Source organism: Anticarsia gemmatalis, chromosome 3 (genome assembly GCF_050436995.1).
Source record: "Anticarsia gemmatalis isolate Benzon Research Colony breed Stoneville strain chromosome 3, ilAntGemm2 primary, whole genome shotgun sequence".
NCBI lineage: Eukaryota > Metazoa > Arthropoda > Insecta > Lepidoptera > Erebidae > Anticarsia > Anticarsia gemmatalis.
Genome location: NC_134747.1, coordinates 13,415,818 through 13,433,555, shown reverse-complemented (window position 1 = coordinate 13,433,555; position 17,738 = coordinate 13,415,818). Strand labels below are relative to the sequence as shown.

The 17,738-nt window shown below is 37.7% G+C and overlaps 2 protein-coding genes across 2 annotated transcripts; both read left to right on the top strand.

The window, feature by feature from the left end:
• Nucleotides 1-150: 150 nt before the first annotated feature.
• LOC142987088 (cilia- and flagella-associated protein 43) lies at nt 151-17,664 on the top strand. Its single transcript, XM_076135639.1, has 31 exons — nt 151-229; nt 1,208-1,371; nt 1,568-1,666; nt 1,754-1,916; nt 2,276-2,486; nt 2,852-2,980; nt 3,247-3,440; nt 3,630-3,732; nt 3,925-4,176; nt 4,525-4,660; nt 4,863-5,026; nt 5,421-5,574; nt 5,858-6,091; nt 6,354-6,565; nt 6,741-6,887; nt 7,204-7,352; nt 7,660-7,891; nt 8,329-8,449; nt 8,806-8,924; nt 9,248-9,415; nt 9,808-9,981; nt 12,926-13,053; nt 13,433-13,627; nt 13,966-14,091; nt 14,314-14,419; nt 14,664-14,822; nt 15,146-15,259; nt 15,636-15,779; nt 16,099-16,251; nt 16,644-16,780; nt 17,046-17,664. Exons 1-31 carry the CDS (start codon nt 207-209, stop codon nt 17,185-17,187), a joined length of 4,752 nt encoding a protein of 1,583 aa, XP_075991754.1. The 5' UTR covers nt 151-206; the 3' UTR covers nt 17,188-17,664.
• LOC142987087 (uncharacterized) lies at nt 10,801-12,358 on the top strand. The gene is made up of 2 exons (XM_076135638.1): nt 10,801-11,302; nt 11,604-12,358. Exons 1-2 carry the CDS (start codon nt 10,883-10,885, stop codon nt 11,961-11,963), a joined length of 780 nt encoding a protein of 259 aa, XP_075991753.1. The 5' UTR covers nt 10,801-10,882; the 3' UTR covers nt 11,964-12,358.
• Nucleotides 17,665-17,738: the final 74 nt, after the last annotated feature.

Sequence of the window (17,738 nt, the reverse complement as noted above, 5' to 3'; positions counted from 1 at the left end):
CAGAAAAATATTAATTTGTTAAGATACATATTATTTCAACGAAATATCACATAGTCATTTAGTTTTACGCCTCATTTGAAACACGTCATGCAGCTATACTTCAAAATAGTTGCTAAGCGACATGTAATGTTATTATTATCTTGTAATGTAATTTATTTACATAAAAATAATTAGCGATTGAATCACTGTACTTGTGACCAGCAAAAATGGAATACAATCCAGCGGTCAGGTAGGAAGTTAACTAAACAATTATAGATTAACATTATAGGTACATTTTTAAATCCCGTTTTGTACATAGCTGTTATTACCGAAACTAAGTATCTTACTTCCTGGATCGTAAAAGGGTCTCCAAATCCACGAGAACTAGTTAGGAACAGGGGATGAAAATCGAACTCGTAGTAATTCCTAACATTAACAATAGGTATAATTTTTATGGGGGCATCCTAAACATTGAGTTAAAAAATGATTATAAATGCGAAGAAAGTAACTGTGATTTCCAAGAAAATGGTAATAAATTTACAATTTACTCATTATTCTTTATCCCAACTCATAACACAGCGTGAGTAAAACGGAATACGAGCGGTACCTAAACGAACTTGCGGGAGTTGAATATGAGTCACCATTTATGGGATGAAAAAACTTTATTAACGAGTCGTTATGCCCCTTGTGATGCTAATTAAAAAGACGTTCATACTTCCTTACCTATTTAGGAAGGGTCATTATCATAATATCCGTAGTTAGAATCTAATTAAACGGTATACACTGGCTTTGTATAACTTACATAGTACGCGTACGCGTTTATTAAATACAAAATTAAATCTAATGAACTTTTTTGGCGGGTGATTGTCGAATGCATTCTTCTTAACAGCTCCTTCATATTCGTAACGGCATAGGCTGTAAACAATTCAAACATAAAAAAATTAAACAAACTTTCGAACTTAAATCGTTTAAAGATCTTCTGACTATTTTGCTCTGGCAACGATTCAATCGTGTTGCGGGGAAGTCTACGTAACTTTTGCCTGCTCAAGTTTAGTTGAAATTGTGAAAATGTGAACATTTTTTTTTTGTTGTCCCCACGAGGGTAAAACCGCCCCGTGAGGGAGTTTATTGCGATTGAACGCGAATAAACACTTCTGCTATTTGATACAGAATAATTGTGAACATTTAGACATTGGTTTTGATGACAAAAGTTTGTATGCCTTTTCAGATGGTGTATGCCTCAGAATCTAGAGCAGATGAGTTTCGTGGGCAAAGACGTGCTCGCGATCGTCCACGATATCTACATAATATTTCTTAACTTAAAGAATAATCAGGAAATTATTTATGTCGCCAACAATCAGAAGAGGGGAGATGGGGTTGATGTTATTTGCGGTAAGAATATGTTCCAATATTAGAACTACCTATAGAACGTAAACTTGTTTCAGGATCAGCAGGTTTACGTTATTACTTTTTATGTGGGTATAAACATAAAACCAATATTATCCGACCGAGTAGATTTTTTAATATCTGTAACATGTAGGTATGTAGGTAGGTATCTATCAAATAAATACTTAACGATATATTTCAGGTCATAGATCCAATATGTTTGCATTTGCGGAGAAAGTGAAACACGCCAGAATATTCATAGTTAGGTACCCGCAGTTTCATATTTTGGCAGAGCTCAAAGGTTAGTGCGATAATTACCTTTTCCGAGTTGTTTATTGTTAATGTATCTAACTGTATTCAATTCTAAAAACTTCTATGCTTTTTGTAGATGAAGAAGCCAACAGATACAAGGGTCTGGGTATGTTGGAGTGTGACCTGATCGCCGGCTTTACAGGCTTCCCAGTCAACATGTGTACTATCTGGAGCTGGCGGAGTAAACAGCGCCTTGTCTGCGTACAGACTGGAGTCGTGAGACGCAGGCAGATATACTTGTGAGGAATTAATTTAAGTTTCAGTTACTTTAGGTTTGAGTGCATCGTGCTAGGCACATTAGATCAATTTCGTGTTTCTAAGAGGGCCTATGCTACGATATTTCACTGGCGTCCGTGGTGCAATGGCCACGCGATTACCACAGTGTCAGACAGTCATGGATTCGATTTCCACATGTAACAAATAACTGCGATCTTCAAGGTTTGTATCCTTCCGAAAGACCATTTTTAATCAAATTAGTTCGCTGAGGAAACTCCACTTTCTGCGCTTGACGTGTAGATGACGTTACGTTTACATTCTTGTAAACATACCTAGTGTTACAATAAAATCTAATTATTGCTCCTATATATCATTCCCTCAGGCCAAGTCGCACTCACGTGACAATCTGCCAGTGTTGGGGCGAGGGTCTGATTGTGTGGGAAGTAGGCCAGTGCTTCAAGAAATGCTACCTGCTTCGACGTGGTAAGGAAGAGGCAACCGGCTGGGAGATCTCCGAGCCACCACTCATAGGCGTCTGCTGGGGTAACGAGGGGAATTTGTACGCTATTGATCCTAAAGGCAACTTGTATCTGGTGAGTAATTAATCATACATAATATAATGTCTGTTTTATCCAAAAGTATTGGCAGAAGTGGTATAAACACACCAACGTTTTCCTATTATCAATTTTAGTCCCAAGTAACTAAATTGCTGAGTATAACAATACCAAGTAATTTATAACTACGTACATTTCGACTAACTCCTTGGCGCAGTACTAATGGTAGCCATGCTGTTGTAGCACTGGGGTTCGATACCCACACCAAACAAAATTTTTAAGCTCCACAAATAGTTATCGCCGCGAAATCAGTTTATTCTTTGTGACAAGGTTTCTATTCGCAGCTTTGTCCGATTTACATATCTTTTACTGATCTATAGTCAGAACGACTTTCAATCTTACAGGTGGCATCAGATGGAGTAGCTATGGTATCTTCATTGGAGTGGAATCACACCGCTACAGGAACTAACAAACCTAGCATTTGTGCGTTTGCTAATGGCGTTCTTATTTACGGACCTGACAATCGTCTACGAGTGAGTTTTACAAATACCCTACATTTTCATTAAATATTTTCTACATTCGTTTCCTAAAGTATACCGTGTTTTCTCACTCTTCTTATTGGTAATATGATAATATTAAGTTTGAAAATAAAAATCTACAGCCTACAGGCACTGCTAATTTAATCGATACAAAATTCTCGATAGCTACTCGAATGTTAATAATGGACGGTGGTTCGAACAAGTCTCAACCATGATTACTATCAGACTTATAATAATAACCGCTTGTTTTTTGTATCCAGTCGTTAAGAAGAGAAGAAGAGAAGCACGCATGGAAGGAAGTATGGAGCTTCGTACCCGAGGACACTGTGGTGCGCCTGGTTGGTAACTCTACATCTGACATGGCCGTCATGTGGACCGAGACTGGCTTCGTCTACAAAATGTCTGGCGAGTCTGAGGACAAGATTGATGTGCAAATGGTTACTTATAAGATGAGGTACTCATATATTTATTTAATTAATTATAGTTCAATGTAGGATAAGGGGTGAAATGAGAATGTTCCGAATTGGTGCAAGAAAAACGTTTATTTTCAACTGTTGCTTGTTGCAACGACAGCCACCCCAGGAACTTGACTACTTAACTTAACTGATTTACAAGGTTCTAAAATGTGGTGTTTCGTTTGCAGGCATATAGTAAAGATCCAAATGATCGCGCCGGATTACACTTATCTCGCTTGCATGAACAGCTCTGGGACCCTAGCTTTTTATGAAGTGGAAACAGCTAGACTTGTAAGTATCAAGTGACCTGTTACACATCGGATTCAATCATTATGTTACATCAGAGGGCTTAAATTGCCAGAGGAACGACTATAGCCAATGAATCTCATAGCATACCAGAACTAGAGTATAAAAAGATGGGTATTTTGTTTGACAAAAGTGTAACGTCTTTCAAACCAATGAAATAAAATGATTACCTTTTAGGTCGCCATGAAGTACATTGAAGGTAAAGAGGTATCATTCCAAGCGAGTCCAGTGGAACCGCTCCTGGTGATCTACGGCCGAGTGGGAGAGAACTACGGCATGGCGTTGCACACGTTCGACATCAAGAACGGCATGCAGAAAGTGGAGACCATGTGCCTCACTCACCAGATAGTCTCGAGAGTGGTCTTCTCACCGAGGGGAACGGAGATTGTCGCTGCTGCTATGTCTGCTGGACATATTTTTATATATTCGGTAATTTACTTATTAATTATTACTTAGTAATTTACTTATTAATTAGTTACTAGTGGCTATACTATTCCATGTACCTATTTAACGCAAACTCAATCTCGATATAAGTTAGCGCTAGCGCTGTGGCAGTACTTGAGCGCAAAAGCTTTTGACACCTTATCTATCAAAAGCTTTTGCAAACCCAATATAATAATATTCTATGCAGGTTTAAGACATCCATTTGTCTTCTTAAAGAGCTTTATATAAGTATTTCTAGCCAAACTGCAAATGCATCGGTGGCCAGTGCCCGTTAATCTACTGGGATAATACGGCTACATATATAGATCTATATGCTCCATAATGTTTTTGCAGCTTAGCCCGGAATACAAGTTGTCGCTAGTGCGGTACACAGAAGTAGGTCGTGGACTTGCTGACTGCTTCCTCATGAAGGTCGGCGAGTTCATGCGATGTTTCAGTCTCGTGCTCTTCTCTGATAAGTATTCTATAGGTAAGTTAAAATGATTATATAGTATCACTCCTAGTTACGTTTTAATTTGTATATCAAATTAATTTCTACATTTTACCATTCCGATTATCTAGCACCAGATAGCAAATTACTGGGCTTAAACGCTGACAGGCATAATTAAAATAAATTTTCTATGTGTCACTATTCAAGAAGCTAAGGTCAAAATTCTTCTTTTATCCGCTAGGTGAGCGTGTTATCTGCATCAACGCAGAGACAGGTAAAGACAACAAGTTTGCAGGCAAAATGCAGGGTCCTTACGCGAAGCTGCTACCTAGCTCCTCGAAGGACACCATGATAGGAATCCCACACCTAACCAGGTGTTACCACGTTCTCAAACTATCGGGGGATGTAAGTATGATTTCATACAATAACTGCCTCGAGTGCTGAACCTAAATGTTCTCACCTCAGTAACTATGTAGGTCTGAAAAATTGTTTCGCTAGAGTATACCTAGTTAGAATCATAGCCCGTCTTGTCTCTGAAAGTATAAAAAGACATTGATTTCGCACTTGATTTCTCACCGCTTGGTGGTTTATTAACCTGGTTTATGGCAGTGATAAAATCCAGTTCCCACCTCTTTCGACCTGTAAATTGTGCACACTCATAATTACTAGATACGTCACTCCACGTAGTTTCAATTTAGGTAGCTAATTTGGCCAAAGAGAGGTCAGAAGCGCATTTTCATCAGCCCAAGATACCGAAGTTTTTACATCGTCATCTGATTATTGTGATATTTTTTTATAGAAAGGGGTAACCGTATCTGTGAAGATGGGCTCCATTGTGGAAACTGGCCATGATATAAAGCAGTTCGATGGGTTTACGAATATCAATGCGTTTCTCACGTTTGCCTACGATGGTACTGTTGTATTGAGGCAGCCTACTGTGCCTGATGAATATGGTAAGATCAGAGTATAATTATAAAAACATAGTTCTTTCTTATTCTTCAATTGATGATTTATTTTCAATCCCTTAAAGGCAAATTTTATGAAAGCTAAGTAGCGTGCGTTTGATATCCAGTCATTAACTAAGCATCTGATCTCTCTTTTGACTAAGTATCGGCTAAATATCGTCGTAATACAGCAGTGTACCTGTGAAAGCATTAAAGCCAGGCCAGTAGCATTGCATCTATACCAGTATGGATTAAGTACTTAATTAACTTAAGTTTTACTCAATATCTCCAGATTTAAAAATAACGGTAACCCACCGCTACGAAAGTGGTGGTCGTGGTGGGATCAGGGAAGCGATCATTGACGGAGAGAACCAGTACCTCGTTCACCTCGGCGGCAACCAAACTGTCGCCTGTGTGTATCTGCAGCGTAAAATTGAATACGACGAGAAAACGATTTACGACCCTCCCAAGAAAGCGGTGTATGCTGAACAAAACAATTGTCTCACGATTATACATGAGACTGCTAGTAAGATCACATTTTCTTTTTGCTTATTACTTAAAGTCCATATAATCAACTTTAAGATCACCATGTTGTTATTGCTGGGTACATAGTAAAGTGTTCTCTAGTAATCAAGAAGAATAATAAACTTTATATTCTACCAATTATTATTAGCAATCCTATCTCTAACTGTACATATGTTATTGCATCTACATGACGTAAGCAGCTTCTATTCCGCAGAAATCTGGGTCACTTTCAATATGTTATCCCATTAACTGTCTCTGTCCAGAAAATTACCTGGACCTGCAAGAAGACAAGAAAGTCCACGAAGAAGCGATGGACTATAGGCGACAGCGGGAAGACGTTGTGAAGACCTTTGAAATTCTGCAGAACAAGCTGGTTGAACTGCTAGAAGAGAATATAGGAGAGATACCGCTGCATCAGCTTTCTTTGTCTGAGTTCAATCTGCACTTAGAAGCTAAGAAAGAACGACTGAAACAGGTTTGTACAGTTTTTTGGTATTAGACTACGCCGTGATGAAAAATATACTTTCATATTTCAGGTTAGCATAATATGATTTCCCCCCTTATTAAACGAACAGAGAAAAATCGTATACTTTTTATTAGTTAACTACTAGGGATGTACCGAATTATTTTTTCTTAAACCTTATTTTCAGGCTGAAAAAGAGCGTGAAGAGTTCCGCCTAATGACTGAAGCTCGCATCTGTGCTCAAGACGTCGTGACGGCATGGATTAAACAGCAATGTTGGGACACCATGCTCACGCAGAGGGTCAAACTCTTCGCCATATTCAGTCATTACCAGGTAAGCGCCTACTGATAGCTAGTGTATGGTACTCATTTAAAGTAAAGTGTCTTTACGATAAAGTGGAATTTGTGGTAACAAAATCACCACCTACCCTATGACGACTTCGGTAAACACAATTCACCACCGCGTTACCACTGTGTTAGAAAGTTGTGGGTTCGATTCTCACACAGAACAAATATATACGAGCTATCCATTAAAGCTGTTTCTGATATGGTTGTACGTTGCGTCCGTGGTAGTATTTTTGTAAGAAATCCCCGCGGCTTAAGTTAATTTATTAGTTCGGGATTGGTATAAAAAAAATTCTCGTCTTTAGGTGGAGAACTTTGCAATACTTCCAACACAACGTGACAAATGGCCCGAGCTGAATCAAATCGAAGCTCTTAGAACAATCCAGTTGGAGACACAAGATATCTTCAAACCTTGGGAAGAGGAAGTTGCTGAAGGTTCCAGTTTAGGTAGCAAGTAAGTAATTTTAATCCAACCATTGAGTAATGATGTATACTCTCAAAGAATATTGATCACTTCCTTGGAGTTTTACTCGTAGTCTTAGCTGGGGTACTAGGGATATTAAGTCAAAACTAATTTATAACTCAACACCAGCTCTTAACTCTCTCCTCATTTTGCATTTAACCGAATGAGAGAAAGAAGAGAACTATGTCTAAAATAGCAGCATACGATGAGTTCCTTCGATATTTTACCTACTACCAACATTAAGTGATTTCGCACAGGGAAGCTTTTACTTACTACAATATTTACTGTCATCGCACAGGGAAGCTGCTGAGTCAACCGAAGGTCTTCATACTCCTCGTATGAGTACCATGGACCAGGAGGGTGAGGATATCGGTGAAGCAGGTGTGGAAAGCAGGACGACGACTCCGAACACGCCCTTCGCACTGTCAGGCACCGCGTCCCATCGGTTCATCACTATCCCGCATTTTATGATCCCGCAGACGGTTGCCTACAGCTTCTTGCATATGAACTGGTTGCAGCACATTACTAAAGTAAGAAAGACTTAACTTAACCGGCTATGTACATTTAGTGTACTATTTAAAAAGAAAGATGTTTGTTAAATTATGTAGACTCGCCAAATTAAATTATGTAGGGCCTCTACTATGTTTTGTTAATTTTTACGATTTGAAAGATTTCTATGTTCGATGACTATCATGTGTCTTAATAAGTTTAGAAGATTCAAGTTTCATTTAAACGACGCTTGGAACTAAATGAAATCATGGTAAGAATCAACCGAAATTGTGTGCGAAGTTTCGGTTTCTATGAAATATAAAAGTCGCTCAGGTCTAAATCAATCTGACCATTAACACTTAGTTTTCCATGACTGAAACTTTGTCAAACTAGTTTAGTATTATCGGCAAAGTTCTTTACTTTGTTTGCAGTCTCTAGGATGACTAGAGTATAATAAAATATTTAATATTCGTTTCAGTTGAATACTCAAAACTTGCGGCTGTGGTTCAACAAGCAGTTCGACGAGCTAATGGGTCTCAAGATCAGAGAAGTCGGTCTTGTTAAAGAGAGGAATGCACGTCTCAGATTCATCGTTGAAGGTAGAGTTCACCTATATTACTTTGTATTATTCACAGTAGTTACTTCAATAGAAATCTGGTAGCATGGCCGTCAATAAAACGTTGTCTAAATATGCGTGAAAAAGTCATATTAACTATTATCTTAATTCCATAATCAATTCGTACAACTATTAAAACCGCAAATCTCTGAAGCTTCCTCATTATTGAATCGATTTAACTGCTGTACCTTATAGATTTTAATAACATTAAGCTTGGCGATAGTCATAAACTGCCTAGGTCAGCTAGTTGATTATGATAATATTTAAAAGGTTAACGATTAAATTAAGAGAAACGTTACAGAAATACATTGTAAATGAGTTAACTTCTTCTGTTTTTAGAACTGAACAAGTTATCGGACTTGCGCGGCAGTTTCCATCACTTGATCGTACAGATCACTGACCCGGAGTGGCGGCAGGAGGAACACACACACAAACTCATCAAAGTCGAACCTGAGGAGGTTGTATTTCAATAATACATTTATTAATTACTAATAATTACCATTATATCAATTTAAACAACATCGCAACGTTCGCAGCGCTATGACCACGCTGTTACTGCACCGGAGTTGTAGGTTCGATTCCCACACGGATTGAAAACGTATTTGTTTAATTCCTCCATATGGTCGTTTTAGGGTTTATTTATACTTTGGCCCCGTTCATTAATTGTAAGGTTGTCAAATCTTCCAGGCATTATTACGAGTGAAGCCTTGGAACATAGGCGATAAACTAGTAAAAATAGTTCTAAAAAAAAACATTTTTAATTTCACATTTATTTTGCCAGTGTTCCATAGAGCCGTACATAAGTCCGAGCCAGGTCGTGATCATACCTCCAGACCCTGGACCGAAAGACGACTTCCGAGAGAGGGCTCTCATTGAGATGATGGACGGAGTGCTCGAGAAACTGTGGCATGAGGAAATCAAGAAGCCCATACCTTTGCCGCAATGTATGGTAAGTGTTAATACTTATAAAGTCATCTAAAATTGATTGATTTAAAATTGCGATTGGAAAAATACAGTGATAAGTATACCTACTATACCTACAGATTTACTAAAAACTTCTCTATTTTTTTTCATTTCGAAGTAATTTTACGCTATTTTTTAAGGCACGGCGTTACACGACAAGATCTAACGCTATTCTATATTTGTTTACCTATCAGCTTGTGAATGTCAATTACCCGGCGGCCATGCGTCTCAATTGTCGAGTGTTTAAAAAAAGAAAGTAAATAATGCACTGTTTTATAACGCATGCGTGAGTTGCGTGTCGTAAAATTATTAGCTTAAGAAGTTTAAAATTTATGATAACATTTTTTTATATATTTCTGTGCTATATTTGCACTCTAGCTGGACAAAGACCCTGAACACTTCAATGAGGAAGACCTGCGCCACGTGTTTGACTACGAGGCTAAAGTGAACTTCCGTAACGAAGAGCGCGACAAATACCGCAAGATGTTGCACGCGGAGTTTGCCAAACTCTCTGCCACACTCAACGAAGGCATCGTTAAATTTAACCAAAAGGTATGTAATGTTCCCATAAGTTAAATACAATAAATACTAAGTATGGTCTTCTCGAAAACTAGATTAACTTTACCAGTGAACAAACTTGAAGGACTCGTCAAGTCGTCACATCTTAGAAAACGAGTTTCAATATTCGTCATTTTATTTGACACGATCTTTCATAAACCGCACTTAGAAAGCAGAATTCGATTTATTACATTTGACGTAATTAAATGAGACTGTAAAACAAACTAAGTACTTAGTTATAAAAAAAAGGGGAGACTCGAATATATCGTCCATTTTTCAAGAAAAGCTCGGTATTTGTATCAAAGTTCCGTATCAAACAACCGGCAACTACAGATCTATCTTTTAGGACTGTAGATCGTCGCTACGAGATTGTAAAAATGTTTAACACTTTCATAAATTCATTCAGAATCTCTTGTCGAAAAATGTACCCAGTATGACTTTGTATTTACTCAAATTTCGCGGATTTTATCAAAGAGACACGTGGTGGGCGTGGCGCGGCGGGAGATAAGCGCCACCTGTTACACCTATGCAACGTTAAATCAAAGTTCGCAAGGTACCTGTCAGGATGCATATTATCGAAGTGCATTGCCAGCTTTAAATTCGTACATTTTATATCAGTTTCGCTAAGATTACTTATTTTTCTGACGAGAAATATTAAGAAGATGATTAGGACATTTCAATAGACTTTAGCCTTATAATAATGCATTTACTAATGAATTATTTATTTATGAATAGATCAAAAAGGGATAAGAATCCTATTGATAGGCTGGTATTATTGAACTTGTCACCGTATTGATTTTTCGTCTGCAAAGGTACCTAGGTATAATTAAAGACCTAGATTACTTCCTTAGAAAAGTCCATCCTTTTATAGTGCATGTTAAACTTAAAATAAAAAATGTCTTGCCCTATCTGCCAGTCATCGCTGGACGTCGGGAAAGCTACTCCAGTACGCGATGGAGGATTAAAAACTTTGATAAAATTTAGCGAGCTGCGCAGAGATGGCTTGTTCAACGCGAATACTATCAGTAACTTTTTAGTTCATGTAAAGTGTAGGTCAAGATACACCAGAAGGAATTATTATGGCGAATACATGCCGCTGAATTTTTCAAACACTCCGAGCATGACGTCAGCTGAAATCGATGACGTTAACCGCGCTAGGGAATTCCCCTTCGCCGAGAAGTGTTTCATCTGCGCTCAAGACATCAACCGAGCAAGGAGCAAGAAAGAACTGACGCTCAAAATTACTTCAGCATCTACAAAAGATGCTTTTATGAAAGATCTTGCAGAGGACAGGTCAACTCCTATAAGGAAACTGGTAAGACTGCAAATAAATAGATCACCTAATTATTTTTTTTATTTATGAATTAAAGCAGGCACTTCCAATAAGAATATAGAATACTAATAAGTACCTATTGTTGGCTTTAAAATTTATATCATATGCTTATATTCTCTCTTGTAAATTTCTCATGTACATATAAAAACTGTAGAAATTTTATTTTATAAAATAAATAAAAACTAGAATCTATGCCAAAAAAATCATATAAATAATTAAAAAACCATTGGCATGCACATGGCATATTATTTTAGTCTGACCGCTGCTTTTTCTTCTGCTTCAGATTTGGAAAAGGATTAAAGATGTGGATCTGGTGAATGTTGGAGCTCAGTATCACAGGAGCTGCTATGTGAAGAACATTCACAAAAAATCATTGAAGATGAAACATCGGCTGTCTTCCCAAGATGTATCGCAGGCTATGCAAAGAATTTTCAATTTCATTGAATCTCATCAAAACATCCAGTTCAGTATCAAGAGTCTTAAGGCCTTCTTCAGGGCACCAGTGCCTACTGAATCTTTCATTCTGAAGAAACTTATGGAAAAGTATAACGGGAGGCTGTATATTTTCATGATGCCCGGAGACAGTACTGTTATAGAACTGAGGCAACTCTTGTTTGCCGATAATAGTAACAGCTGCCAGTAGTTCTTTGGCCCATCAGGTAGTTTTTGAAAAACCGTTTCTAGTCCCGGATCCCCAAATTTATAACTATATAAAAATGTTCAACATAATAATATGCTCCGAGTAATTTCTCTCACTATTGTAATGAATGTTTTTAAATGTAGTGTAATAATATTATTATAATATTATCATTGTTTGTAGGTATTATCTAGTCATAGTGTTGTGTTTTTTTCTTACAAAAAAATATATTACTGATGATGTTCTATCTTTCCTTATCGATGGCTGTTTATGTATTTTAAAATTTTCAATAAGTTTAAGTGTTGTGATACTAAAATATTATAATATTAATCTTAATAGGTAAATGTAATACTAGGTGATCCATGCAGCTGCACTGGAGTATAGTTTAAGTGAAAACGATTTAAAACTTATATGAAACTGGATGTCAATGTTGAAATGATGATTGTCAATAAAATTTAAAATCGATCTTAGTTTCTTTTTTGCATTTTGTTAAATACTTTTTCAACCTACTTACTAAATAATTACTTTAGACATATTCAGTTCAATGAAACTGTCACTAGCTAATTTGGGGGGATGGGGGACTGAAGTGGACCCAACCCCCACCCAAGCATTACTCACCCCTCCCAATGTGATAAAGTACCCGTCCGCTGTCTAAACCAAAATCACTAACTCCCGGTCACATTTAGCGGTACTTTATCTATTCAATAGCGTTAAAACTCATATAAAAAAAACGCTATCGAATAAATGTACTCGCCGCTAAATGTACTCAGAAACCGAGAGTAAATGGAAGAAAGGACTTACCTATAAAGTATCATAATTGATTCAAGATGCATTTTCAATCCAAGTTCATCTGGCACAAGAAAGAAAAATACACAAAAAAGTAACAATAATTCAATCAATTATTTCGCATATTTGCATAAAACAGTTATATTTTCGGGTTAAATTATCAGTTTTTTCTTCTAAACTAGGTAAAAGACACGTGGCTGCTGAAGCTGAGGATCGATTCCGTCATCGGTCAAGAGAACCTGAATCTGCTGAGACTTCGCAGGGCTAATCTTGATCGTGTTGAAATGGCTGAGAAAATAGAGTCGTACAGGTTATATTCCATCTACTTACCTGCTTACCTAGAAACCCTTTGAAGACGTCGGACTGGGCAGGGAACGTTCGCCATAACGGAAGCACGTGCATGCTTACACTTTGGCACTGACGTATGGAAATTTCAGTCGCGTTCACACAGCTGAATGAAATTATAATGTTAAAGTATATACCTACCTAGACCTAGTATAATACTTAGTTTTTGTCTCTTTATTATACCTACTTAAGCCTTTTTTATTTGAATCTTGATGGGGTTGAACTTTGCTGGATTCTACTCCGTTAGTAATTTAAGACAGTCTTTAGTATGTTTCTAAAATTAGTTCAGTACCGATCCTGATTAGGTACTTATTTTGTTTCAACTTATTTATTGTATCACGCAGAGATGAAATTGCAGTTTTAGAGCAAGATCTAGAGATACTGAATGCGGAGCTCCAGCAAATCCAGGAGCAGTCCGCAGAGTGCCAGGGAGCGTATGATGCGCTCACCTTGAAGGACAAGACCCTGGACAGGACCTTCAAGAATCACTTCGCTGATCTTTCACCCATCATCGTAGACCAGTGTTACAAGTTTTTCAAGTGAGTTGGTTAAAATGAGAAAACTACTTTATTTAATACTACTGTTGACATTTCTGATAATACTGTCATTTTAAGCTGTGGTTTAGCGGTTAATTGTTAATATTATCGCTAGGCACTAATGTGGGAGCTTGCTTCATACCACACCAATTCCTAAAACTTACATCGGGCCGGCCTTGTTGCGACTAGTGGTTTGGTACCTAGTTACTAACTATAATTATTAATTGATACAAATTATAGAAAGTGGTTTTCTTTGGCTTCCGCTTGCCACCAAAGCAAGAGGCTTATCTGCCTGCCTATATAATATACATAGGGTATCATGTTAAGGTAATTTTTCACAGGAAGAGGCCGAAATGGCACCAGCGCGCGACCATGACTCCTAACGTGCTGTACGAGCTGGCACAAGGCATCCTCACCGGCGTCCGACCACCGCTGCTGCATCAAGACTGTTTTGAGTTCTTCAAAGCGTACGTATCACACACCATACCGTTAGTAATAATAATAATAACTTTTATTTCAACCAAAGGTCATCAGTAGTTAGTTAGGTAGCAGTTAGTTAGTAAGTTAGCCTTAGTAAGTTTACCTGTCAGACAGTTAATGTGCCTACACGGGTAAAAGGTGAACTACCCTACATTATATCAGTTTTGTGATGAGCTTCTTTAGGTTGAGATATGACTGAATATTTGCAGTATGGAGCAGCTGGACCTGATCGTCAACATGCCTCCAGTGATGGACGAACAACTTTGGGCCATTATGTGCAAACTGCGACGTAGCAAGACTGAGAATGAAATACGGGTAAACTTAATATTTTCTACCATGGTCTCAACTCACCATATTTTCCAGCTATATTTGTAGAAACATATCTTTGAATAAATAACAATCACATTGGCGTTGCTACCACTTCGTGTCATGGGTTTCGATTCCTACACGAAACAAATATTTGTACGATCCATTAATAGACACTTCCTAGGTTGTTTGTAACAAGAATAATACTGAAAACATAGGAGTGGTTTAAAAAAAAGTTTATGTTGTAATGTAGGTTCGTGCCGTAGCCCAAGAGATGGCGTACGTGGAGAACACGTTCCAGGTGTGGGCGCGCGCGATACAGGCACGACGCGCCGCGCACGCGCATGCGCACGCCAAGATCGCTGACCATCGCGTAAATGTTGAAGCCATCGCTAGGAATAGGACTCTGCAGGTAATGGTTTATAACAAATTGAAGAGCTTTTACGGCAGCTGTAATTATCGCATGCTGAAAAATAACGTTTTATAATTACTTAATAGTTCAATAGTTCTAATGTTTAAAATTTATTAACATTGGATAGCAAGAAAGTAGGGAAAGTATAAACCGTAAAAATGTGGGAGTTAATCGGTCTGGAGTAACTAGAATGAGTGAGCAATACCATCCCTGCACTGCTGCACTGGCTGGAAAAAGCTACTAATGATTAGCGTAGTAATAACTTCTTATTATTTACCTGAGAATGTGGTACATGCAAATTATTTAGTAACCTTTCGTTTTAGTTGGTGTTGCCAGCTGGTCAGGTGGAGATAGTAACGACGGGACACATGAGCGACTTTGACGACGCCACGCTAATTCCTCGCGAAGACATCGAAAAGATCAACAACGTTATTCTGGTAAGAATACGAATTATAGTATACCCACTACTTACTTGAACAAGGCTGCGAGATTCTCCACCAATTTCCGGCTGTATAAAGAGACAACTTGGAAAGAAAGAGGGGAGGCCTTTACCCACCAATGGGACACTCAATCAGACTAACACGAAAAATTATAATAAAGAGACAAATCTAGGTGCTGTTGTTGCTTCAAATGGTGTGTGTAGAAAACATCGAACACTTCGCTTCGGTTCTCAGTTGTTTCAGAGATTGTAAGACTTTTTGCGTTATCGTTGCTCTATAGATTTAATTTGTCATTTCCACATTTAACACTTCGAGAGGATGGAAAACACATCAAAGTATTTAATGAAAAGTTGTTGTATCACTCTTATTGCAGAAAGTTGGTGACATGAAGCTGCGTATGATGCGCAAACAGATGGACTTCCGCAAGGGTATCCTCAGCAAGGAGTGGGAGCACGCGCAGATGAAAATGAAGCTAAGACACATGGAGCAAGAACTGTACTCTTATAAGAGACTCAAGGTACTTACTACCTTTCTCCTTTTGACAAATCATCGGACATTAGATAGAAGCCATTTTCTGAACAGAAAGAGTAATGGTTTATTTTGTACAAGTTTGCGCTTTAAATGACTCCAATTGAGATAGGCAATGGTTGTTTTTTCTACTTTTATAGCAAAATCGCCTGAATACATTTTTTTCTGCATTCTATCCCTATTTATAATCATAAAGTATGAATACAGACAGACTAAATATGTTAACCTGTCATAGCTTTATTTCTGAGCCTCCCAAATTCAACCAATCATATAAGAGTACCTGTTTCAATCGTATTACTTTCGCACAGATCCCGAAAGAGCTGCAGCTGTATTTAAAGAACAAGGAAGAAGGGTACACAGACGAGATGGACTACATGCGTCTGGAGAAAGAGATGAAGGGAACCGAGATGGCCGTGAACAAAGCACTCAACGACAACATCAAAAAAGTGGAGGACATCGAGGTTTGAACTCATTTCGACCAATGTTATTTTTCAGAAAATAAGACTAACTTTAGACCCCAGGTTATAGTATTCCACTGCTTTCGTGGGGAACCATAGAACCGTGTTAGTGTCCACTGTGTATATTTTTATTTTTTTTAGTATATCGCGAGCAACGAAAATGTCTTTAAGGTTCTCTAAGGTCTATTTACTTTTTTTTTAAAGTTACTTTCAGCTAAATAGCGCAGAATTCAGAATGTTACTTTTGTCCACTGTGTATATTTTTAGTATTTTTAGTATATCGCGATCAATAGAAACGTCGTCTCTATGGTCCTCTACGGGATAATTTCTTAAAAATAAAAGTAACTTACAAGTATTAGTGCATAATTCTAAATTTTACTTTTGTTTATAACTAGGTAAAGGTGGCAAACCTATCGACGGAGTTGGAGAAGTTACAGATGCTGATCGTGAGCCTCAATGTGAAAGTATCGGAGAAGAGGCTCAATGAAGATGCACTGGAACCTATCCGGATCAGACGAATATTCAAGAAGAGGTCAGTAGGTTGAATCTTTATAAAACAGAAATCGATTGCAAAGCACTATACACAAAACACTATACACTATACTGTACACGCCAAAATAATATAGTCAATTTGGCAACTCGACACTAGAAGGCACTAGAAATGTATGTCTAATTTTAGTAATTTTAAATCGTACTCAAATTCAATACCAGTACTTATAAAAAAATATTGACATTTTAAAGGCGTAGGAACTCAATACATCCACCGTGTATTTACTTATTGTTTATCTTTCTCCCAGGATGGAGACGCTGGTGGCTCGTAGCCAGCTAATCCGCCAGGTGCAATCAAACCACTCAACCATCGTGATGCTGCAAACTGAATTAGAACTACTGCGGCTCAAGACTTACCCCACCCTCGCCAGTTTCAGACAACTACTTTAAAAGGAGCGTCAGATGCCTCGTAGAATTTAATATAGAACTAGCGTATATTAGCGTATATGTCTAAAACTTGACTGCCCGCAATTTTTACAGAAGATTTTGTAAAACTGGTGTCTATTGGGTTTAATAAACTAGAATTTAGTCACTTCAGTTTAGATAACTTACCAGCAAAATCTGATAGATCTTTTCAGTCATTTTTCTTGGGGATAAAGTATACGGCACAAGCATGTCACCTATGTATATTACGAGTATACGCTGTTGCTATGACAACGTGGTTGGTACTGGGTCCCTACGGCAAACAATTGCATAGGAGAGAAGACTGAAGTTGTTTAACTTATATTTAGTTTTAGTTATTATTTTAAAGTTTAAAGGGTATTATTATGACGTAATATTAACTTAAGGCTCTTATTAATATTTATTCGTTTAAACATTGACCCCGAACGGGAGTAGTCCATTAAAGGTTGGGAGCCTATAGCTTAGAACTTATAATTTAGCTAATAAAGTAACGTAGATTCTGAAAACTGTTTCATTTCTCTGAGAGTAATCTACTAAAA

Excerpts from the sequence above, each read along its gene's own strand:
- LOC142987087 (XM_076135638.1), top strand. The coding sequence starts at position 10,883 with ATGTCTTGCCCTATCTGCCAGTCATCGCTGGACGTCGGGAAAGCTACT. Across the intron at positions 11,303-11,603 it reads CAACTCCTATAAGGAAACTG|ATTTGGAAAAGGATTAAAGA; the intron begins GTAAGACTGCAA and ends CTTCTGCTTCAG.
- LOC142987088 (XM_076135639.1), top strand. The coding sequence starts at position 207 with ATGGAATACAATCCAGCGGTCAG. Across the intron at positions 9,416-9,807 it reads TACCTTTGCCGCAATGTATG|CTGGACAAAGACCCTGAACA; the intron begins GTAAGTGTTAAT and ends TTTGCACTCTAG. Across the intron at positions 15,260-15,635 it reads AGATCAACAACGTTATTCTG|AAAGTTGGTGACATGAAGCT; the intron begins GTAAGAATACGA and ends CTCTTATTGCAG.